Source organism: Hyaena hyaena, unplaced genomic scaffold, assembly GCF_003009895.1.
Source record: "Hyaena hyaena isolate Hyena2069 unplaced genomic scaffold, ASM300989v1 scaffold_24, whole genome shotgun sequence".
NCBI lineage: Eukaryota > Metazoa > Chordata > Mammalia > Carnivora > Hyaenidae > Hyaena > Hyaena hyaena.
In genome coordinates this window covers 2,647,027-2,668,738 of record NW_024080656.1, presented here as the reverse complement: position 1 = coordinate 2,668,738, position 21,712 = coordinate 2,647,027, and the positions used below count along the sequence as shown (strand labels likewise).

General features: G+C 38.8%; 1 protein-coding gene across 2 annotated transcripts in view; it reads left to right on the top strand.

The window, feature by feature from the left end:
* The window catches only part of RFC1 (replication factor C subunit 1), an 83,239-nt gene extending 62,869 nt beyond the window's left edge, over nt 1–20,370 (top strand). The window contains exons 13-25 of one of the 2 annotated variants that reach the window (XM_039227017.1): nt 1,541–1,940; nt 3,603–3,712; nt 5,452–5,566; nt 7,456–7,547; nt 7,769–7,906; nt 8,048–8,143; nt 8,268–8,366; nt 9,695–9,849; nt 9,959–10,076; nt 12,166–12,311; nt 15,989–16,202; nt 17,803–17,994; nt 19,000–20,370. In XM_039227017.1, coding sequence (XP_039082948.1) covers nt 1,541–1,940; nt 3,603–3,712; nt 5,452–5,566; nt 7,456–7,547; nt 7,769–7,906; nt 8,048–8,143; nt 8,268–8,366; nt 9,695–9,849; nt 9,959–10,076; nt 12,166–12,311; nt 15,989–16,202; nt 17,803–17,994; nt 19,000–19,083 — 1,959 coding nt within the window. In that variant the 3' untranslated portion in view covers nt 19,084–20,370. Of the gene's footprint in view, nt 1–1,540; nt 1,941–3,599; nt 3,713–5,451; nt 5,567–7,455; nt 7,548–7,768; nt 7,907–8,047; nt 8,144–8,267; nt 8,367–9,694; nt 9,850–9,958; nt 10,077–12,165; nt 12,312–15,988; nt 16,203–17,802; nt 17,995–18,999 lie in introns of both variants that reach the window. The other variant, XM_039227016.1, reaches the window with a different exon arrangement.
* The last annotated feature ends 1,342 nt before the right edge of the window (nt 20,371–21,712 follow it).

The window sequence follows — 21,712 nt, the reverse complement described above, 5'->3', positions numbered from 1 at the left end:
GGGTTGTTTGTTTTTCGGGCGTGTAGTTTGGTGAGTTCCTTATAGATTCTGGATATTAACCCTTTATCTGATATGTCATTTGCAACTATCTTTTCAGTCTTGGGGAATAATTTGGATTGGCCCTTTACCCAGTGTCCCCTGATGTTAGCAATTTACATAACCATAGAAGTTATCAAAGCCAGGAAATTAACAATGATACCATTGTGTTAACTAAGAGTACATGTGTTAGTCAAACCTCACATTTCCCCGCATTTGTCCTTTTCCTATTCTAGGATCCCACACTGCATTTAGTTGGGGTGTCTTCTTCATCATCACCAGTGTGTGACAGCTCCTCACCCTTTCTTTGTTTTTTTATGGCCTTGAGACTTTTAATGAGTACTGGTTAGTTGTTTTGTAGAATGTCTCTCAGTTTGGGTTTTTTTGATGTCTTTTGATTAGATTGAGGTTCTGTATTTTTGGCAGGAATACCACAGATGTCATATTTTGTCCTCAGTGCATCATATAAGATATAGATGTCAATATGTCTTATTATCAATTCTGGTAACCTTGGTTAAGGTGGTTTCTGACAGGTATCTCCACTAGTAAAGTGACTATTTTTCCCTTTGGAAAATGTCTTGGAGAGAACTTTAATACTTTGCTAATATCCTGTTTCTCTTCAAACATTTACCTCCTAATTTCAGCATCCAGTCAGTGGCAGAAAGGCACTATTTTTTTTTTTTGAAACTTTCATACCATAAAATTCACCCTTTTAAAATGTATGTCAGATTTTTAGTATATTCACAAGTATATTAGTACAACCATCACCAGTATCTAATTTTAGAACATTTTCATTGCTCCAAAAAGAAACCTGTATCCAGTTAGCCATCATCCCTCATACCCAGCCCCTGGAAACCACTATTTAATTTTATGTTTCTATGGATTTTCCTATTCTGGACATTTTATATAAAGGGAAATGTGCAATTTGTGGCCTTTTGTGTCTGGCTTCTTTCACTCAGTTTGTTTTCAAGGTTCAGCAGCATTGAAGTGCATAGGTCAAGACTTTACTCCCTTTTTTGTGTGGATATACCACATTTTGTTTATTCGTTCATCAGTTGATGGCCATTTAGGGTAGTTTCTATTTTTTGGCTGTAATAATGTAATTATATAAACATATATAATTACATAAATGCTGCTATGTATATTAGTGTACAGGTTTTTGTGAAGGCGTTTTTAACTGGTCAGAAAACTTTTAACTGGTACAAAAATTTCTTAATCCTTCACCTTGGATTTCAGACTGGTTTTGAAATACTTATTATTTGCAAACTAATATGTTCTCACTTAAAAATTTGCAGTTGGGTGCTTTTTGGTGTGTTTGTTATTAATTTTTCTAAAGTTTGGGAGGTGGTGATTTCCACAACAGCAGAGTTTATGGTGAAAACCCAGACCCAGGTTGGGTAGCTCACTTGGATATTCCCTATTGCCCTGTAAAGTACATTTAGCAGGATAGATATTCTGTGTATCTTCTCAGGTTTCTTTTTTCCTCACTTTCCCAATTTTTAAGATGAAGAAAGAAAAGTCCAAATTGGAAAGAACACCCAAAAAAAATGACCAAGGAAAAAGAAAAATTAGCCCAACTAAGAAGGAATCAGGATCTAAAAAAAGCAGAGTGACTCCCAAAAGGGACAGCTCTACAAAGTCAATACAAAAGGAAACAAGTGCGATTTGGAGATGCCTGGACTTCGAGGAGCAGGTGGCTGAGGAGACAAATGGCGACAGCCGGGCTAGGAATTTGGCTGATGACAGCAGTGAGAACAAAGTGGAAAATTTGCTCTGGGTGGATAAATATAAGCCAACCTCACTTAAGACCATAATCGGACAGCAAGGTGACCAGAGCTGTGCCAACAAACTCCTACGCTGGCTCCAAAACTGGCATAAGAGTCCATCCGAAGATAAGAAACACGGTGATTTTACAGCTTCATTCATTTCTGTGTGTTTCTGTCCCCATGTCATCGCTCAGTTGCACATATGTGAGAGTTTATACTAGTTGGTTCATTCATCTCTCAGCAAAGTTTACTGAAAGCCTGCTCTGAGTCCAGGTGCTATCCTAGACCCCAGAGGTGCTCTTAGGAACAAATTAATCCCCTTCAAGGAGCTCACAGTCAGTCACAGGCATATGTGAACCAGCAGTTAAGATGTATTGTGCTAAGTACTGGTATAGGGGTAAGTATAGGGTGCTAGGGGCATGGAGGTGTGTGGTCAGGGATGCGGATGTGTGCTCCCATCCTTGGAAAAAGGGGCTGCCAAGCGAAGACTTGGAAATTAAAGAGGAGTTAGCTAGTGAAGGGTGGGAGGAGGGTTGGGTGAGAGAGAATACAGGGACAAAGGTCTGAAGACACGTGAGAACGAGGACACTGAAAGTATTAAGGAGAGTCAGGGGAGAAAGGTGCAAATAAACAGCTGAGGCGCACTCACAGAGTTGGCAATCTAAGAATCCAGCAGCACATTTGCTTTTAGTAGGCCTGAGCTCTAGTTTCCTTGCTTGTTCACCATGTACTTGTCATGGAAAGTGAACAGTCACAGTCTGTATTTAATGTCCAGGGTATTATTGAAACTGAGGTGTGAGATCACAAATGTTACTAGTGTTTTCCTGATCTTCACCCACAGCCCTGGAGGATGCTGTGTGAGAAAGAAGAAGGCAAAATTTAGTGAGCAGCACAGTGAATTGCCAGAGTGTGACTGGATTATCAGTGTCCAGGTGGTCACTAGACATTGGCTGTTATTGTCAGCTTATTTATGACAGTTAGATGATGTAATTGTAATGATACACGGTTACATTTGACTCCTTTTCTCTTTCTCAAACCATATAAAATCTACCTTAAAAAGGGCATATAGTGCTTTGTGCCTGGACAAGACCTTATAAGGCTTCAAGTGAACTATAGTCTCTTTTCCCAAGCCTGTAGCGGGTTTAACCGTCTCTCTCCCAGTCATTGTGTGTGTATTGTGAGCACTCTTGATGAACCAGGCACTCCTATGATAAGGGGGAGAAGAATGCTTTAGATTTGAACTGTGCAGGATAGTTGCAAACACACCATCTTCAACTCATTCTTTTTGTGATTGTGTAGCTGATTATGCTTGTTGACATTTATTGAGGCATGCCTAGCTCTGTGAGCAGCACACTTATCCTTATGGTATCCCTGCCAGCATATTACTGTTGTTACCCTCATTTTACAAAGGAGGAAGTAGGCCCAGAGGGGTTAAATCACTTCTCCTGGCTGGTGAGCAGTAGAGTTAGGATAGCTAGAGTTAGGATTAGAACCCAGATACTCTGCTTCTTGACCTGTGCTTTTGGAGGAAAGGAAACTCATAAAATCATGGCTTCAAATCAGAATTTCAAAGTTCATTGGTTTTAGTGTTTTATTTTGGGTGTAAGTGAGGCAGGGAGTATAGCTACACGAAATGCCTGGAAACTTGTTTATGATTTGTAGAAAGTATTCTGTAAATTTAGAAGTAAACTGGAAGACTGCTCTTGATGCCAAGTTCATGCACAATGATTCCTGCCATTTCTGCATTTCTCCTTGGTAGTTAATAGAAGTTAACTCTCTGGAACTTCTTTTTTCCAGCAGCAAAGTTTGGTAAGTTTGCTGGCAAAGATGATGGCTCTAGTTTCAAAGCGGCACTGCTCTCTGGCCCTCCAGGTGTGGGCAAGACAACCACAGCGTCTCTGGTTTGTCAGGTGAGTGTCCTGCTGGCGTGCAGTTGGAAAGCTCACAGAAATGGACATGTGTAGGAGATACATACACGTGTGTGTTAGCATGTCTGTGTTATATGTATTTTAACCTGTATATATTTTAACCTATGGATAGGTTTTTCTAAAGTTAAACCTTTAGAATTACTTTGTTGGTGGGGGCTGGAGGGGCACCTAAGGTGGCTCAGTTGGTTAAGTGTCCGACTTTGGCTCAGTTCATGATCTTATAGTTCATGGATTCAAGCCCTGTGTCAGGCTTTGTGCTGACAGCTCAGAGCCTGGAGCCTCCTTTCAGATTCTGTGTCTCCCTTTCTCTCCGCCTCTCCCTTTCTTGCACTCTTTCTTTCTCTCAAAAATAAATAAATGTTAAAAAATAAAAATTAAAAAATTTACTTTGATTCTAGGGATATTTTCATCCTTTTTTAAATATTGGTAATTATAATAATAGGTAATATTTACCTGTGTGCCAGGCAATATGCTAAGCCCTTGGGTACATTATCTTTTAGATAATATAAATAGGTCTTATAGACTCTGATAGAAATATTTTACTTATTTTTTTAATTTTAATTTTAATTTTTATTTATTTCTGAGAGACAGAGACAGAGACAGCGTGAGCAGGGGAGGGTCAGAGAGAGAGGGAGATACAGAATCTGAAACAGCCTCCAGGCTCTGAGCTAGCTGTCAGCACAGAGCCTGACAGGGGGCTCGAACCCATGAACCGTGAGATCATGACCTGAGCCGAAGTCGGATGCTTAACCGACTGAGCCACCCAGGCGCCTCAATATTTTACTTATTCTTGTAAGAATTCTCTGTACTGAATATATGTATTCTTACCATCCTTATGTGACAAAGGAAATGGGCTTACAGTGGAGGGTGGTACCCAGGTAGTCCGATTCTTTATGGCTCTGGGAGCCTGCCTTTTCTCCTCCCTGTGTGGCTGCCAAATCTAGACAGCGAGATTGGGAGACACTAGAGCAAACCAGATTCATGTATCAGAATGCTGTGAAATCATACATGAAGCGGTATCAGAATGATAAAATGAGGGATATTCAACTTGCTTTAAATTTATTACTGAATTTCCCAACCCTCATCCTATAAGCTGGTGGTTTTATTTTGTCCTTGTTTTATGGACCAGAGAGCATAAATGTTTAGTTAGTATAACAACTGTATATTTTCTATTTTATTATAAACATTAAAAAAAATCCTATTATTATCATTATTTTGGAGGGGTGTTTTATAATGTTTATGATCAATAGAATCAATTTTGGGAAATGAGTCAGAATAACTTGATTTTTCATAGCTTGGAAAGATTTTATATTGGAATGGTTGAAAACGAATGCTTTAACTTAAAGAGTCAAGAATGATTTTTGGTATCTTATAATAGATTAATTCTATATCTGATATAAAATCTTGGGATGGGTATATTTAATTCTCTATAGGATTTAAAGAAGCAAACTTAGTAATATTGCATGTTCAAATATATGCTTCTAGATTAGTGACTTATCAGCTGAGATTTTAAGATCAAACTTGTATTTTATGTATGTGTGTGTGTATGAATATTATATATATAATCTCAGTATTGTGAGGCATATTATAATCTCACTGTCTTTATGTTTTTTTAGCCATCGTACCTTATGTCGTTTTTCTGCCCTCTTCATTGCCTTGTTTTTTGGGGGGAGGGTTAATAATTGCATTGTGATAGTAACAGTTTCCAATATTTTGATTAGGAATTAGGATATAGCTACGTGGAACTGAATGCAAGTGACACTCGGAGTAAGAACAGTTTGAAGGAGATTGTTGCTGAATCACTGAATAATACCAGCATCACGGGCTTTTATTCAAGTATGTGGATATTTGAACTGTTTTCTTTGGCCACGTAAGGAAAACAAGTTCATTTCAGTGTTTAGTAACCAGTACTGAACATAACTGTGTTCCAGGCACCCTGCTTAACTCCTGAGGCTAATGACAGAACTTATTTTCCCCAAAGTTTTAGAGGTTTCTGAGAATGTGTTAAAGTACATATATGTGCCTGTTTACACATTTTGCACATAATTTTGGAGGATTCACAGGTGAATCATGAAAAAAGAGAGTAAATAAATAACTAATACAGTGTGATGAGTGAGGTAATAGAGGCCTGTAGATGAAGAAAGAAGTGATTCTGCTTGGGGCATTGAGGAAAGCTACTAGGATAAGGGTAACATTTGTTTGACAGGCCTTGAAGGATGAGAGAGGATCCTTTGTGGTGTAAGAGGTCATATAGGTAAAGATAGTAGTAGAGGAGAAGAAACTGTGAAGGTGCCACTGTGTTTTAGGCTGTAGTTGGTGGTCTGGTATTCCCAGAGTTTATGGGAAAGATAAGATGCCCAAATTACAGTCTAAATAGTGCATATTTAGAACCAGTGGTGGATATTGCAGGATCACCTGAATTCTTGGTACTTTCATTGGTAGAAAATCATTAAAAAGAATTTGCTCGGGGCGCCTGGGTGGCTTAGTCGGTTAAGCGTCCGACTTTCGCTTAGGTCATGATCTCGCGGTTCGTGGGTTCGAGCCCCTCGTCGGGCTCTGTGCTGACTGCCAGCTCAGAGCCTGGAGCCTGTTTCAGTTTGTGACTCCCTCTCTCTCTGACCCTCCGCTGTCTCTCTCTCTCTCTCTCTCCTAGAAATAAATAAAACGTTAAAAAAAAAAAAGGATTTGCTCAGGAAACATCGCTCTTATCATGGCTGGTGGCAGTGTTAATTGGCACTACTCTGGGGAGTAGTCTGGTAGTATTTCTCAAAGTTGTATTATACAGACCCTTCAGCCTAGAAATTCTGATTCTTGGAATTTAGCAGTTGTTATACATATACAAAGTGACATATGTGTAAGGATATTTATTTAGTATGATTTATAATAGCAGAAGGTTGGGAGCATCTTCATATTTTATCAATAGACAGTAATTATGATACATGTGTAAAGGGGGGTATTAATAAACAGCCTTAAAAAATGAGGTGTTCTAGGGGCACCTGGGTGGCTCAGTCAGTTAAGCATCCGACTCGATACTAGTTCAGGTTGTGGTCTTGTGGTCATGAGATCAAGGCCCCTTAGGGTTTTGTGCTAAGCGTGTAGTCTGCTAGGGATTTTCTCTTTCTTCTCTCTCTCTTCCCCTTCCCCACTGGTATGTGTGCATGCTCTCTCTTAAAATAAATAAACTTTAAAAAAAAATGAGGTGTTTTGTGTCTAGAGATAAGGAACAGATCACCAAATCATATTAAGTGATAAAATCAAGATGTCTATTTTTATGCACACGTTTTTTTGTTTTGTTTTAAATGTTTTTATTTATTTCTGAGAGAGAGAGAGAGACAGCATGAGCAGGGGAGGGCCAGAGAGAGAGGGAGACACAGAATCTGAAGCAGGCACCAGGCTCTAAGCTAGCTGTCAGCACAGAGCCCGATGTGGGGCTCGAACCCACCAACTGTGAGATCAGGACCTGAGTCGAGATCGGATGCTTTACCGACTAAGCCACCCAGGCACCCCTGCACACACATTTTTAATATATATATAGGGATACCTATCTAGGGGGCAAAGGTGGGCGGGAGAATTTCTTTTCATTTGCATATGTTTGTGCCTCTTGCATTTTGTACCATGAACCTATATTACCAGTTTGAAATGTTTTACATGGTTTTTATAAGGCAGCAGCATTTGAACAATTGCTATTTTTTTGTCCCATTCCATTGCTTCTCACCATGGGTCAGGTGGAGCTGCCCATTCAGTAAGCACGAAACATGCTCTCATCATGGATGAAGTAGATGGCATGGCAGGAAATGAGGACAGGGGAGGAATTCAGGTAAGAAAACACTGTTTTTGTAGTTTGATTTTACTGTTGATTTTTAGTTTTTTTAAAAAAATTTAAAGAACTAATTACGCTCTGATACTTACAGTAATTAAAAGTGTGGTACAAAAATTAAAAATTTTGAAAAATTACTTTCAAAACCTAAAGTAATATACATTGTGTAGTATTTTGTTTTTTTAAAATAATTATTTTTATGGTGCCAATTTGCCTTTCAGGAATTAATTGGTCTGATAAAACATACAAAAATTCCCATTATTTGTATGTGCAATGATAGAAATCATCCCAAGATTCGTTCTTTGGTTCATTATTGTTTTGATCTTCGTTTTCAAAGACCTCGAGTTGAACAGATTAAGGTACGATGATGTAGTTTTTCCCCCATCACACCAGCCTTCTTATTTTTTGGTCGGTTTTTAAAAGTACCTGATCAATATTTTAAAAGTGCCTGATTATATGAGTTAAAAAAATGATTTAAGATTTCTCTTTTTAAATTTCAGGGTGCTATGATGTCTATTGCATTTAAAGAGGGTTTAAAGATTCCCCCTCCAGCTATGAATGAAATAATTTTGGGAGCCAATCAAGATATCAGACAGGTAAATTAAATATATATTATATAACAGTTGCTGATTCTTTTGAGTTAATGCCTTCAACTTTTCAGGGAGGAGGAGTGGCATTGTTTTCTCACTTTGACCATGTCTTATTTCTGATTTCTTTTAGGTTTTACACAATCTGAGTATGTGGTGTGCACGAAGTAAGGCACTAACCTATGACCAGGCCAAGGCTGATTCTCACAGAGCAAAAAAGGATATCAGACTGGTAAGATAAATTTCCATTTCTTAAGTATGTTTCTCAAGCTAAAGCATTTCTTCTTCTGCTTATATTAACTTAATAGTTATTATAGTTCCTTGACACACCTCTAGAACCTATTAATATTTATAATAAGAAAGACAGCCAAAAGTTTCCAATTCAGATAAACTTTTCCTCAAGGACTACTAGCATATATTGTAAATTATGAGAAATGGAAGTTTTAAAATTATAAAATGGCCTTTTCAGAGTCCCTTATGTATGGACTTCATGTTTTGAAGTTTTGGAACTATTCAGAATAATTTGTTTCATATGGTTTATAATTTAATACCCTCTCTGAAACTAGACTGTATCAATTATTCTACTTCATGTAGTCAGTAGTCAGAATTTATTATTACAGCTAGAGCAGTGATTAAACAGTGTTTTTAACCCCCTCTCTCCCTCTTCTGTTTTTAATCAATAACATTTTTTAAGAGCTGTTTTAAATGGTTCATAGCAAAATTAAATGCATGGTACAAAGACTTCCCTTATATCTCCTGCCCTCAGGCTCGTACCACCTCTCCCACTGTCAACGTGCCCCATCAGAGTGGTACATTTCTTACAGCTGAACCTGTACTGATACATCATTATTACCCAAAGTCCATAGTTTTACATTAGGGTTCCTTCACTTTTGATGTACCTTCCATGGGTTTTGACAAATGTATCAGAGCTTGTATCTACCATTAAAGTATCACAGGATACTTCCACTGCCCTAAATATACTCTGTACTCTGCCTGTTCATCCATCCCTTGCCTCAACCCCTGACAGTTACTAATCTTGTTATTGTCTCTATAGTGTCATCTTTTTCAGAATGTCATATAGCTGGAATTATACAGTGTATATAGTCTTACAGACTGGCTTCTTTCAACTAGTAACATGGATTTAAGGTTTCTCCATATCTTTTTATGGCCTTATTTTTGTGCTGAATAATATTCCACTGTTCCAATGTCTGTATGTATCATCGTTTATTCACTTAATTGAAAGACATCTGGATTGCCTCCAAACTTTTAGTTATAACTAAAGCTGCTGTAAAGATCCATGTGCAGGTTTTTTTGTGTAGTAGGTTTTTAATTCATTTGGATAAATACCAAGGAGCACAACTGCTGGATGGTATAGTAAGAGTATATTTACTTTTATAAGTAAAAAGATTGCCAATCTGTCTTATATGTGACTATACCATTTTGCATTCCTACTAGCAATAAATGAGAGTTCCTGTTGCTCCATATCTTTGCCACCATTTGATGTTGTCAGTATTTTAGGCATTGGCCATTTTGCTAGGTGTGTCCCTCCCTTTTTTTTAGGGCCCATTTGATGTTGCCCGGAAAGTGTTTGCAGCTGGAGAGGAGACTGCTCATATGTCGCTTATGGACAAGTCAGATCTCTTTTTCCATGATTATTCAATAGCACCCCTCTTTGTCCAGGAGAACTACGTACATGTGAAGCCTGTAGCTGCAGGGTGAGTGTTCAGAGCTAGTGAGGGGTAGAATTCATACCCTCCAGATACCTGGGAGAGAGGGGTCTGAAGTATGGACAGTGCTGTAATCCAGACTGGTTTATTTCTGCAGGGGTGACATGAAAAAGCATTTGATGCTTTTAAGCAGAGCAGCAGATAGCATATGTGATGGTGACCTAGTGGACCGCCAGATCCGGAGTAAGCAAAACTGGAGTCTTTTGCCCACGCAGGTAAGCACAGGGCTGTCCTTAAAATGCAGACTCTTCTTTAGTTAAAGAGAACAAAGCAGCTTTCAGCTCCTGCAGTTACTTGAAATACCATATAAACATTATGGCGCTTATGGCAAAAATAGCCTATTATCAATTAAAATACTCTGTGGTCACTATTGTCTATTTCGTCAAATAAAAATAGCCCTATTTTTCAGTGTTTCAAAATGTTTTTATATAAATGGACCTATAGAAATAGTAACATAAGATTCTGGTCATAAATAAGATGTTAGTCAAAAGTTCTATTTGTTCTCTTTTTACCCTAGGAATCTATTTATTTTTTCTCATTCTTGGCTCTCCCAGATGGTTTCTAAGTAGCTCCTACTTACAGTAGGATAGCCAGGGTAGGTCAGCCACTTTTCTGATACGTAAATTCTTTTTCTTTTTCTTTCTTCTTTTTTTTTTAAATGTTTACTTATTTTTGAAAGAGTGCAAGCCGGGGAAGGGCAGAGGGGGATAGAGGATCCCAAGTGGGCTCTGCGCTGACAGCAGCGAGCTGGATGTGGGGCTCAAACTCACCTGAGCTGAAGTTGGACGCTCAACTGACTGAGCCACCCAGGGGCCCCTGATATGTGAATTTTCTCTGATTTTCTTCTTCATTGCTGATGAGGCAGCTTTATATTCAGTATGTTATCTAGGTTGGTAGCTTCTACTCAGAACAGAATTTTGCAAACTGTCATAATTAAGAGTGTTGTTTGTTGCTTTGCATATTTGTACTGTGTTATTGGCCTGAGTAATAATAATCAAGGGACTTCTGTAAGGCCTACTCTTCTCTTAATTCAACCTATACATTATCTGAAAACAGTTTTTAATAAAAAAAAATATTCATTCTGGATATAAAGAATCCCTTTTCTTAATGTTTTAAAAGTGTTCATTTTTTTAAAAGTTCATTTATTTTGAGAGAGTGAGCATGGGCAGAGAGAGAGAGAGAGAGAAAGAAAGAGAGAGAGGGAGAAAGGGAGGAAAAACCCAAGCAGCCTTCACACCGATAGTGTGGAGCCTGACACGGGATTCCCATCTCACAAACTGAGTTCATGACCTCAGCTGAAATTAAGAGTCAGACACTTAACTGACTGAGCCACCCAGGTGCCCCCAAAGTGTTGATTTTTTAAACTAATAATTGTACCTTTAAGATTTTATCCTCAAGAAATAATTTTAAACATAGGAAAAGCTAAATGTACAAAAATATTGCATTAGTTTTTATAGCATAAGAAATTGGAGAAAACCTCCATGTCCAGCAATAGGAGAATGATAATTATGGTTAATACTCTTGATGAAACATTATATAGTCCTTATAATTATTTATAAAGATTGTCTAGTATGAAAAAATGCTTATGAGAGAATGTTACTAAAATAAAGCAGGATACAAAATTTATGTATAATTCCAACTTTAAAAGTATGAGCCCTGGGTCTAGTAGATATTCAAGGATACCTTTTAAAAATATTCATGGGGTGCCTGGGTGGCTTAGTCGGTTAAGCGTCCGACTTTCGCTTAGGTCATGATCTCACGGTTCGTGGGTTCGAGCCCCGCGTCGGGCTCTGTGCTGACTGCCAGCTCAGAGCCTGGAGCCTATTTCAGAGTCTGTATCTCCCTCTCTCTCTGACCCTCCCCTGCTCACACTGTCTCTCTCTCTCTCTCCCCTAGAAATAAATTTAAAAAATATTAAAAAAAAAAAAATTCAATTTTCCATGTTTTGATTCATCTGTGCTATCAGTAGTTTATGTTAAGGATAATCACATTCCTCTTAAAGTCTTTTCTGTGACATTGACACAATGAAGTAACTGGTATGTTGGGATCAGTTATTTGAGAAGCCTGAACTGACAAGATGATCTCTCTGAGGACCGTAACATGTTTTGGACCAATCTGTTGTTCTCTCTGGGAGAAGTTTGCCATACGAACAGATAAGATACAGAGGGGAAGAGTGTGACGCCCTGGAAGTAGGTACTTGGGACAGTGTTGCTTCATTTGCCAGACACTCCTTGGAAGCCAGCAGCTGTGTAGGAAGCTTTGTACCGCGTTCAGATTATGAACGGCATTTTCTTTTCTTTTCAGGCCATTTATGCCAGTGTTCTTCCTGGAGAGTTAATGAGGGGGTACATGACCCAGTTTCCTACCTTCCCAAGCTGGTTGGGGAAGTACTCTTCTGCCGGCAAACATGATCGTATTGTACAGGACCTAGCACTGCACATGGGTCTCAGGTAAGTACTGAGTACTGTTACTCCGTGTCTCCATGATTACTCCATGGTTTATCAGTGTAGCATATTTAGCCTTTATCTACGGAAGATAACATAAGCAAAAGATAGTGGATTTAGGTTATTTTACTATAACTAGACAAATGATCCTGGATAAGTTCCTTATATTTTGTGGGCCCAAGTTTTATTATCTATAATCAGTATAACAATTGTTTTATCACGTAAAAGGATACTTTGGAATTTAAGCCCAGATGGTAAGATGTGCTATAACTTTAAGAATTTTAAAAGCTCTGGGGGCGCCCGGGTGGCGTAGTTGGTTAAGTGTCCGACTTTCGCTCGGGTCATGATCTCGCGGTTCGTGGGTTCGAGCCCCGCGTCGGGCTCTGTGCTGACTGCCAGCTCAGAGCCTGGAGGCTGTTTCAGAGTCTGTGACTCCCTCTCTCTCTGACCCTCCCCTGCTCACGCTATCGCTCTCTCTCTCTCCTAGAAATAAATAAAACATTTAAAAAAAAAAAAAAAAATTTTAAAAGCTCTGTAAATCTGAGGTAATGTTACAATTTATTATTGTGACTCTGCTTATTACTAGTAGGCATACATAATGTCTCAGCTTCCAAATAATTTAATAGGAACAAGGGGACTGTTTAAATAAATGAACTAATTTTTACTTACCCTAATACAAAGCTGACCTGGTCATTTAGGATAGGGGATACAGTTTAGCATTTTACAACAGGAGGCAGACATACAGATGATTGAAAACCAAAACCAGTGTGTTTGGAGAAGTTTAATGAAGTTCAAAAATTCTTAACTTGTTTTGTTAAAGTTTAGAAATGTGGAAAATGTATAGGCACACAAATATTAAGTAAACCTTAGGAATTCATTTGTAACCATGAAGAACCACTTGAGCAGTCTTCTCTTTCTGATCTCTGGAGAGAATATTAACATTGGTCCACTTTTGTTTTGTAAGTTTATTTGGAGAGAGGGAGAGGGAGAAAAGAAGGAGAGAACAGGAACAGGAGGGGCAGAGAGAGAGAGGGAGAGAGAGAATCCCAGGCAGTCTCACACTGATATGGGGCTTGAACTCATGAACTATAAGATCAGGACCTGAGCCAAAAACAAGATTGGAATGCCTAACTGAGCCACCCAGGTGCCCCCATATTGGCTCACTCTTAACTTTTGTTTGAAGTTGAGCTGAAATAGTTCCTTTCTTCAGTTTTTGTAAAATTCTATCTTCCCTCTTTTTAGCCTTGGCATGGGTCTTTTTTTTTTTTTTTTGCTGCTCTTCATTTAGTTTCCTATTTCTCCTGTAACAAATTACCAAAACTTAATGGTTTAAAATAATACAAATTTATTCCTACCTTAAGTTGGGAAATTTGTTAGGGCACCTGGGTGGCTCAGTAGATTGAGCATCCAGCTCTTGATTTTGGCTCAGGTCAGAGTGTTGGGCTCTGCACAGGCAGTGGGGGGTCTGCTTGGGATTCTCTCTCCTCCACCCTGTTCTGTCCCTCCCCTACTCTTGCTCTCTCTCAAAAATAAACAAACATTAAAAAATTAAAAAGATGAGAAGTTTGTCCTTAGTTATCTGAGGCCCATTGGGCAGGCCCAATGTACTTAACAAACATCTTTACAAAAAGAAAACGGAGCAGTGTCAAGTCAGAGAGAAAAGACATTTTTAAGATGATACGTTGCTGGCTTTGAAGATGGGAAGAGGGACATGAGCCAAGGGATGTCAGTGGCCTCTCAAAACTGGAGAGGGCTGTTTTCCCCACTGCTCTTCTCTTTGATCAAGTGAGGGGCCCAGCTCTCAGTTCTTTTCCTACTCCCTGCCCTCTGCTTTTTAAAGGTGATACATCCCTGTGCCCTGGGGGTGTCTTTAATGCTCCCACCACGTTCATGTAGATTGTGAGCACAGGACTTCCATTTTGTTTTGTGGCTGTGCTTTTTGTATGTCTGTCCCCTTCTCCCATTAGATCGAACATTTCTGGTGGTAGGAACTGGGGCTTTACCCATCCAGGAGATAAAATTGCTCAATAAATGTTTCTTAATGAATCATATATAGGACATTGTCATCATCAAAGACATCTATCGTGCATTTCACAGTTTTTAAAGTAAATTAGAACCTTTCTGTTTACCCTGATTAAGTCATTGAACTTTTATAGATCTCAGTTTCTCTTAATAAAATTGCACTTCCATTTTTCATTAGTTCTTATTGGGGTTATAGATGCCTTTGAGAATCTGAAAGCTCTTTGATCTTTATTACCCCCAAGTGCACTAATGTTCAAATAATGTTAGGGGAATTGCAGACTTCTGAGGTTATGAACCCTTGATTTAGGTACATTAGATGATACCTTTAGACTTTTTCAGTTATTTCTGTGATTTTTAGTAGAAGGTAACAGTAATCTAACAAATGTAAGAAAATACTTTTGGAAAAGTTTTCATGATTTTCTTAGGCACTGGGGCTTATGGGCCCATATTTGTCTTCTAACTAGTGTGCTTGGTTACGGAAGACTGAATCTAGAGGAAATGGGTGAGTTTTATTATTGAGTTTTTGGGGGCACCTAGGTGGCTCAATTGGTTGAGCTTCCAACTCTTGATTTCGAGTCAGGTCACGATTCATTGGTTTGTGAGATGGAGCCCCATGTCAGGCTTCATGCTGACAGCACAGAGCCAGCTTGGGATTCTCTTTCTCTGCCCCCTCCCTTTCTCTCTAAATAAATAAACTTAAGAAAAAATAGGAGTTTTTGGGATTCTTTGACTAGGTAGTAAAGCAGTTGTGGGACAAGGTTCTAGATTTCTGATCAAGAGAACTGTGTGGACTCTTGTGATTCAGACTCAGTTACCTAAAAGCAAGGGCAGGACCCAGTAGTAATTTTTAAATTTTTATGGGTTTTGAAGCCCAACCTTTTTTGAGGTTTCTTGTTTGAAATTTGCATACATATGATTGCCTGGTTTGATGATGGAGGCAGCTGGGTTGGAAAGATTTAGATTGGTCACATTTTGTTTTGTTCAGCTATTTTCTGTCTTTGAGTGACAGTATTTGAGAGAGAGAAACTGTCATTTCATGATAACATTGTAGTTCTCAGGAAATCAGAGACTTTATGCCAAAGCCTTCCTCTCACCAGTGTGGACCACCTTGTGATTCTACAGGGACATTTTTTGCAGTTTTATTAGTTTTGGGGAAACCTTGCTCTAAAACTAAGGATTTCAGAGTAACAGTACAGTATGAGGAAATATGAGGGAAACATTCCTATGTAATCTTTCATGTTATAATCAGAGATCAAAAGGTGCTACAGACCCTTATGTAGGAAGTAACAGTGGCACTTGGTAGGAAATCTCCCTGCCTTTTACTGATGCATTTAATATTTGGAACTGGGAATGAGCAATCTTTGACTATAATAAGTATGAGCACATAGAAATGTTGTTGCCTAGGCCTTAAGAGTAGGTTGGAAGTAGAACCTGCTTTTGTTATTCATTCACTGATTCAGATAAGTAGTTACGTTTCCTTTGAGCACAGTGGTGTGTATCCATTGCTCTGATGGAGTGCTGGGCTTTCCCTATACCGGCTGTTAAATAGTAGACATTACATTGGGCATTTTTAAAAGTGAATTGAACTCCCGCACCTTATGACTTGAGTTGGTGGTGGTTTGCCATTGACTATACGTGTGTCTCTTTTGTTTTGGTTTAAGAACTTACTCCAGCAAAAGGACTGTAAACATGGATTATCTGTCACATATAAGGGATGCACTTGTACAGCCCTTGATCTCCCAAGGGGTAGAAGGAGTACAGGACGTTATCGCTCTTATGGACACATACTATTTGATGAAAGAAGACTTTGAGAATATCATGGAAATTAGCAGCTGGGGAGGCAAACCTAGTCTCTTCTCCAAGCTGGATCCCAAGGTAAATTGTGTAATCCACTTGTTCTCCATCACTTTCTGATTACCAGGCTTGTACTAGGACTATTTCAGAGATGTTGTAGGTACTTTAAAAAGGTTTAATTTTTTTTCTCCTTAAATGTCTCTTGCTTCTTATGGCCAATGCTTTCCAAAGATACTATTTGAGTACAGTATTAAGAATGGACTTCTGGATTTGACCTTGAAATTTGTAGTTTTGTCATTGCTTTATGCAGAGTGGAAAAGTAAGACATGAAATCTGAGAGGCAAATATAAATGTATTCCCTCTAAGGGGAGGTAGATGAGCCTGGGGAAGTAGTAAGGTGGTGGTAATACATTGTGAAAAGAAAGAAGTGTTTATTGACTGAGGATTTTTATACTTTTTCTCAGTCTGCCTAATGTATGAATTTAGTATTTATCATAGTTGGACAGTCTGTCATGTAATAAGGTCTTTTGTTTTTTTTTGTTTTGTTTTTTGTATAATGGGCATGAAAAAAACCAGTGACAAAGTTACACTCTTGTGCCTGTTTCTTGGTGCTGTTTTATTTTTATTTTTATTTTTTTTTAAATGTTTTATTTATTTCTAGGAGAGAGACAGCATGAGTAGGGGAGGGTCAGAGAGAGAGGGAGTGACAGACTCTGAAACAGGCTCCAGGCTCTGAGCTGGCAGTCAGCACAGAGCCCGACACGGGGCTCGAACCCACGAACCGTGAGATCATGACCTAAGCGAAAGTCGGACGCTTAACCAACTAAGCCACCCAGGCGCCCCTTCTTGGTGCTGTTTTAGAAGACCTATTCCATGTGGCTTGCCTTCTCCAGAATTTTGATGACTTTATGGTTATGAGTTAATTCTCACAAGAGATCTCCATTGTTAGAATTCAAGGAGTAATTCTACAGTCATGTTTAGAAGCTTCAAGTTAAGACTTTTCAAGTTACTTAGTATTTTGAAGTAACCACTATCATGATGGTAAATTTATGTATTTTGTGATAAAGGCCAACTTGTACCTTATTGTAAGTCTTTTTTGATTTATTGATTCACTTTGCTTCTCACTTTGTAGAACTGTGGAATGCACTGAACAAGCAAAAATGTTACAGTTCTTCTTTTTTTTTTTTTCCTTCCTAATGATCCCAAATACTGGTTCTTATTTTCTTGAGTTATAGGCTCTATTAAGAATGTCATGAAAAATAAGGGACTTCTCTATAGAAAAATGTGTATACATACACTTACATGAACTTACATAAATATTTTGCAGAATACATCAGGGATCTGGCAGGGTCTCGCCAAACCGTTCATTTTTTTATTTAAAAAAATTTTTTTTCCTTTTTTTTTAATGTTTATTTCTAGGAGAGAGAGAGAGAGAGAGAGACAGGGTGAGCAGGGAAGGGTCAGAGAGAGGGAGTCACAGACTGAAACAGGCTCCCGGCTCTGAGCTGGCTGTCAGCACAGAGCCCAATGCAGGGCTAAACCCACGAACCATGAGATCATGACCTGAGCCAAAGTTGGATGCTTAACCGACTGAGCCACCCAGGTACCCCTCACCAAACTGTTTAAAAGGATTGTTGGGCACTTAGATTTTAAACCGACTCCTTCCATTCCTTTCCTATAGGTGAAAGCAGCCTTCACAAGAACTTATAATAAGGAAGTGCACCTTACTCCATATTCACTTCAGGCAGTGAAGACACCCAGACACAGCACAGGCCCAGCACTGGATTCTGAATACAACGAAGAGTTAAATGAAGATGACTCTCAATCTGATGAGAAAGACCAAGAGTCTATGGAAACTGATGCAATGATCAAGGTAATATTTTAAGCTGCAGACAGGAAATACCATGATAGTCCCTTAGTAGTTTATTTTTCTTGTGTATAACTTGCCTTCTGAAATTATTCAGGGCCTATTTAAGTTTTATATTCATCACATTGAGTGAGGGTGGAGAAGGTATAGATTTTATTCTTAAAAACAGCTGCTTATAATAGTGGAAGAGCCAGATAGCAAGAAAATAGGCCATCATATTGATCATCATATGCTCTGTTAGAAAAAAAATACCATTTTTATTTGGCCATTGGCATGTGCTTTACCCTAGACACAGATTTTTACAGCTTAATCAAGAAAAACATTTTCAGTGAAACTATTTCTCCCTTCTGTGTTTTTGTGTTTCGCAATAGCCATTGAACTGCCTATAGAAGTTTCCTCAGAATAAAACATCCTTGTATTGTGCTAGAAAAGATTAAAATCATTCATGGCATCAGCCCACTGTTTACCATTGGCTAAGGCACAGGAATGTAGTCTGTGTTCTTTTCTATCCTTAGTGTGGGTCATTCTTGTCCCTCATTTCTGTTTTGTATATGCAGGGATAGGAAGGTAGCCTTCTCCAGGGTAGTTTTCTAGTCTTGTGTACACATAAGAGGTTGTCTCCCTCTCTTCCCTTCTCAAACTGAACGTGTTTAGATCTCTAATCTGAAACCAAAAGAAAAGGAAGTTCTTTGTTAAAACGTTATCCTATTTGTATCTCCTGCTCATTTTGTCTTTCCTAAATATACCTATGTGCCAAATTCAAGAAACTGCTTGCCTGGGTAACTTATCTTAGTTCTAGATTCTAAATAGCTTTTCCGTAGTTGAGGGCTTCAGCCTGCCCTGTTATTGCTTGAAAGTAAGCTCATCAGGGGTAGCAGTAGTTGAATATGTTTACAACCTTTCTTCTTACTAAGTTGCAGGTAAAGATTTGCTTTATTGTAGAAATTAACTTATTGCATTTCCTCATGAATATAGCTATTAACTATTTTGTGCATTCTTCTCTCCCAACAGAAAAAGACAAAATCTTCAAAGCCTTCAAAATCAGAAAAAGATAAGGAGTCCAGAAAAGGAAAAGGAAAAAGTTCAAAGAAATGAAACTGTTTTTCCACTACTGACAGCCATTTTTTTACTCACCCTGTTGACCAGTCTAGCTTGTCTAGAGAATGCCTTGTTTTTTCCAAAGGAACCATATTTTAGCATAATGGGGCAACTTGGTAGTCCCATTACAAGTAAATGGTGGTACCGCTAGAAGGATGTAACCAGTAGGCTAACATACACCTCTTATAGAGGTTGATAGGACTGCTTGGGTCCTCCACTGTCCCCTGTCAACTACATGTGGGCTTTGGAGTCAGATTTTAGTTAACAATAATATGCCTGGAGACATTGGTACTAAGGCAACTTTTGTAGGCTTAAGAATTTATCCTAATGGCCTTTATAGGACCAATGCTGATTTTTTTTTTTAAAAAGGTAGCTACTATTATGTGGTGAAATTTTGTAAATAAATCATTAATACAAAACAGTCACCACGTAGAACTGGGTATTCTTTGTACATTGTCAAATATCTTACAAAATATAAATGAGGAATAAAAATGTTCCACCTGATACATGTACAAATTCTTAAGAATGTCATTGTGTACAGTAAAATAGTATGTTGGTATATTACTTACTTTATTAAGTTTGCAAATGATTGGATAAGAAGCTAACTGTATTTCTCACTAACCAGCTGTGTAAAACAGAACTTTGGCAATTAATTCCCAACTTGATCACCTCTATTAAGTGCTAGCTATCTTTCCGTTTGTGAATAGCATGTCATGGAAAGGCCTGTTTGGTATTCCTGGAGGATGGCGGGGGGGGGGGGGCGGGGGGGCTGCAGAAGGATTGCCACATTTTTATCCCTCCACAGTCTCAACTCATCAGGTTCAAACCAGTAGAGTCTAAGTCTCACTCTGGCTTGGGACAAAACGAACCCTTGCTTTTGTTTACTTTGTCTCTGGGAGATCTGGTTTTTGCCCTGTGACAGATTCCACAGATTGTACTAGAATTTTAAATTGTACCTGTAACTGTGCTTATTGAGGAGCTCTGAGGCTGTGGAACTAGCCTGCAGTTTAGTTGCCATTTAAAAATTTTGTCAGTAAACGCTCAGAGGTATGTGCTAAGAGGATTGTACAATTAGGATACTAATCCCTCCCTTTAAGTCATTGACAGTCTTGTTTGGGAGGTGAGACAAAGTTCTTGCGACATTTAAAGTGTATTTACGAGTGTGAAAAATGTTTTTCACATGGACTAAGTTCATTACGGGAATAAAACATTGCCTTAAGGGGCGCCTGGGTGGCTTAGTCGGTTAAGCGTCCGACTTTCGCTTAGGTCATGATCTCGCGGTTCGTGGGTTCGAGCCCCGCGTCGGGCCCTGTGCTGACTGCCAGCTCAGAGCCTGGAGCCTGTTTCAGTCTGTGACTCCCTCTCTCTCTGACCCTCCCCTGCTCACGCTGTCTTTCTCTCTCTCCTAGAAATAAATAAAACATTTAAAAAAAAAAAAAAACATTGTCTTAAGCTTTGCCCCTCTTTGTTAAAGCCCAGCTTGAAATTTCTGCTTCAGTGAAGATATCCTTGGTTGACAGCTGCTTCACCTTACCTGTGGGGTGAGCATGGCTTTCTCACGATTGTTCTTCCACCTCTGTTCCTTTTTGTCTGCCTACTTTTTCTTTCCTCCCCAAGAAAGGGGGTATATTCTCCTTGCAGTCAGAAAAGTGAATAGTGTCCTTCACTTGTTTATTATGAGTGGCATAATCAGTGTATAACTTTTTTTTAGAATCAGAGATTGTAAATATGCTTTCTAAAACATGAGAATGGCAACATGGATCTGTCGGAGCTACTTGATGCCTCACATCTTTGCTGCAAACTGCATACTTGTTTTGAGATCCTTTGAGGCTTGGCCATTTTGGAAGCTATAACAAACTACTGTGCTTTATCCTTCATCCTGTTAAGTTTTGGCAGTCCATTATTTGCAGCAGCATTATTTGGCCTCTTGAAGTTACTAACAAGGAGCAGTGACTTATGTACTAGGAGTAGTGTCTTCCTAAATAAGTTCTGGTGTAATTATGCTTATTAGTGAATGTTTAAGGCTCATAACTCCCCAAATATAATGTGCTTTACTTTCACAGATCCCAGGTGCCTATGGCTCTTATTCTAACTTTACAACATTCCTCCAGTGATAATGGGAAAACAAGGAGATGATAGATGGGTTTAATGATAATGACTTCTATCACTTAGTAAAGCATTGGCTTTACTTGGCCTATTCTCTAGCCAGTGTTTGTGGGAGCAAGAAAGGATCATAATGTTGGAGGCATCATGCATGTGGATACTTAGATGCAATAAAACATTACTGGCACTTTGGGGTCTACCATACGCTCGTAGGTGTCGCTAGGTACCTTTGTAATGCTCGGGATGCTGGTGCCTGTATTGTAAAATCCTATCATCTGAAACATTCAAAGTGAGGCTACATTTCTGCCAGCTACTCAGACTTTGGTGACATTGGCCTTGAGTGGCAGGGAAGGATATACTGTTGTAGGAAAAATATGGGGTGTGTGTGATAACAGGGAAGATTCTGTATAATGTATGTTTTCAGGAGAAGTCATATGATTTAATTTTGTGAAAGGAATTCCACAGTATGCTATGAAGTATAATGACTCAGGAGATAGATAGATAAAAGCTTATGGTTTATTAT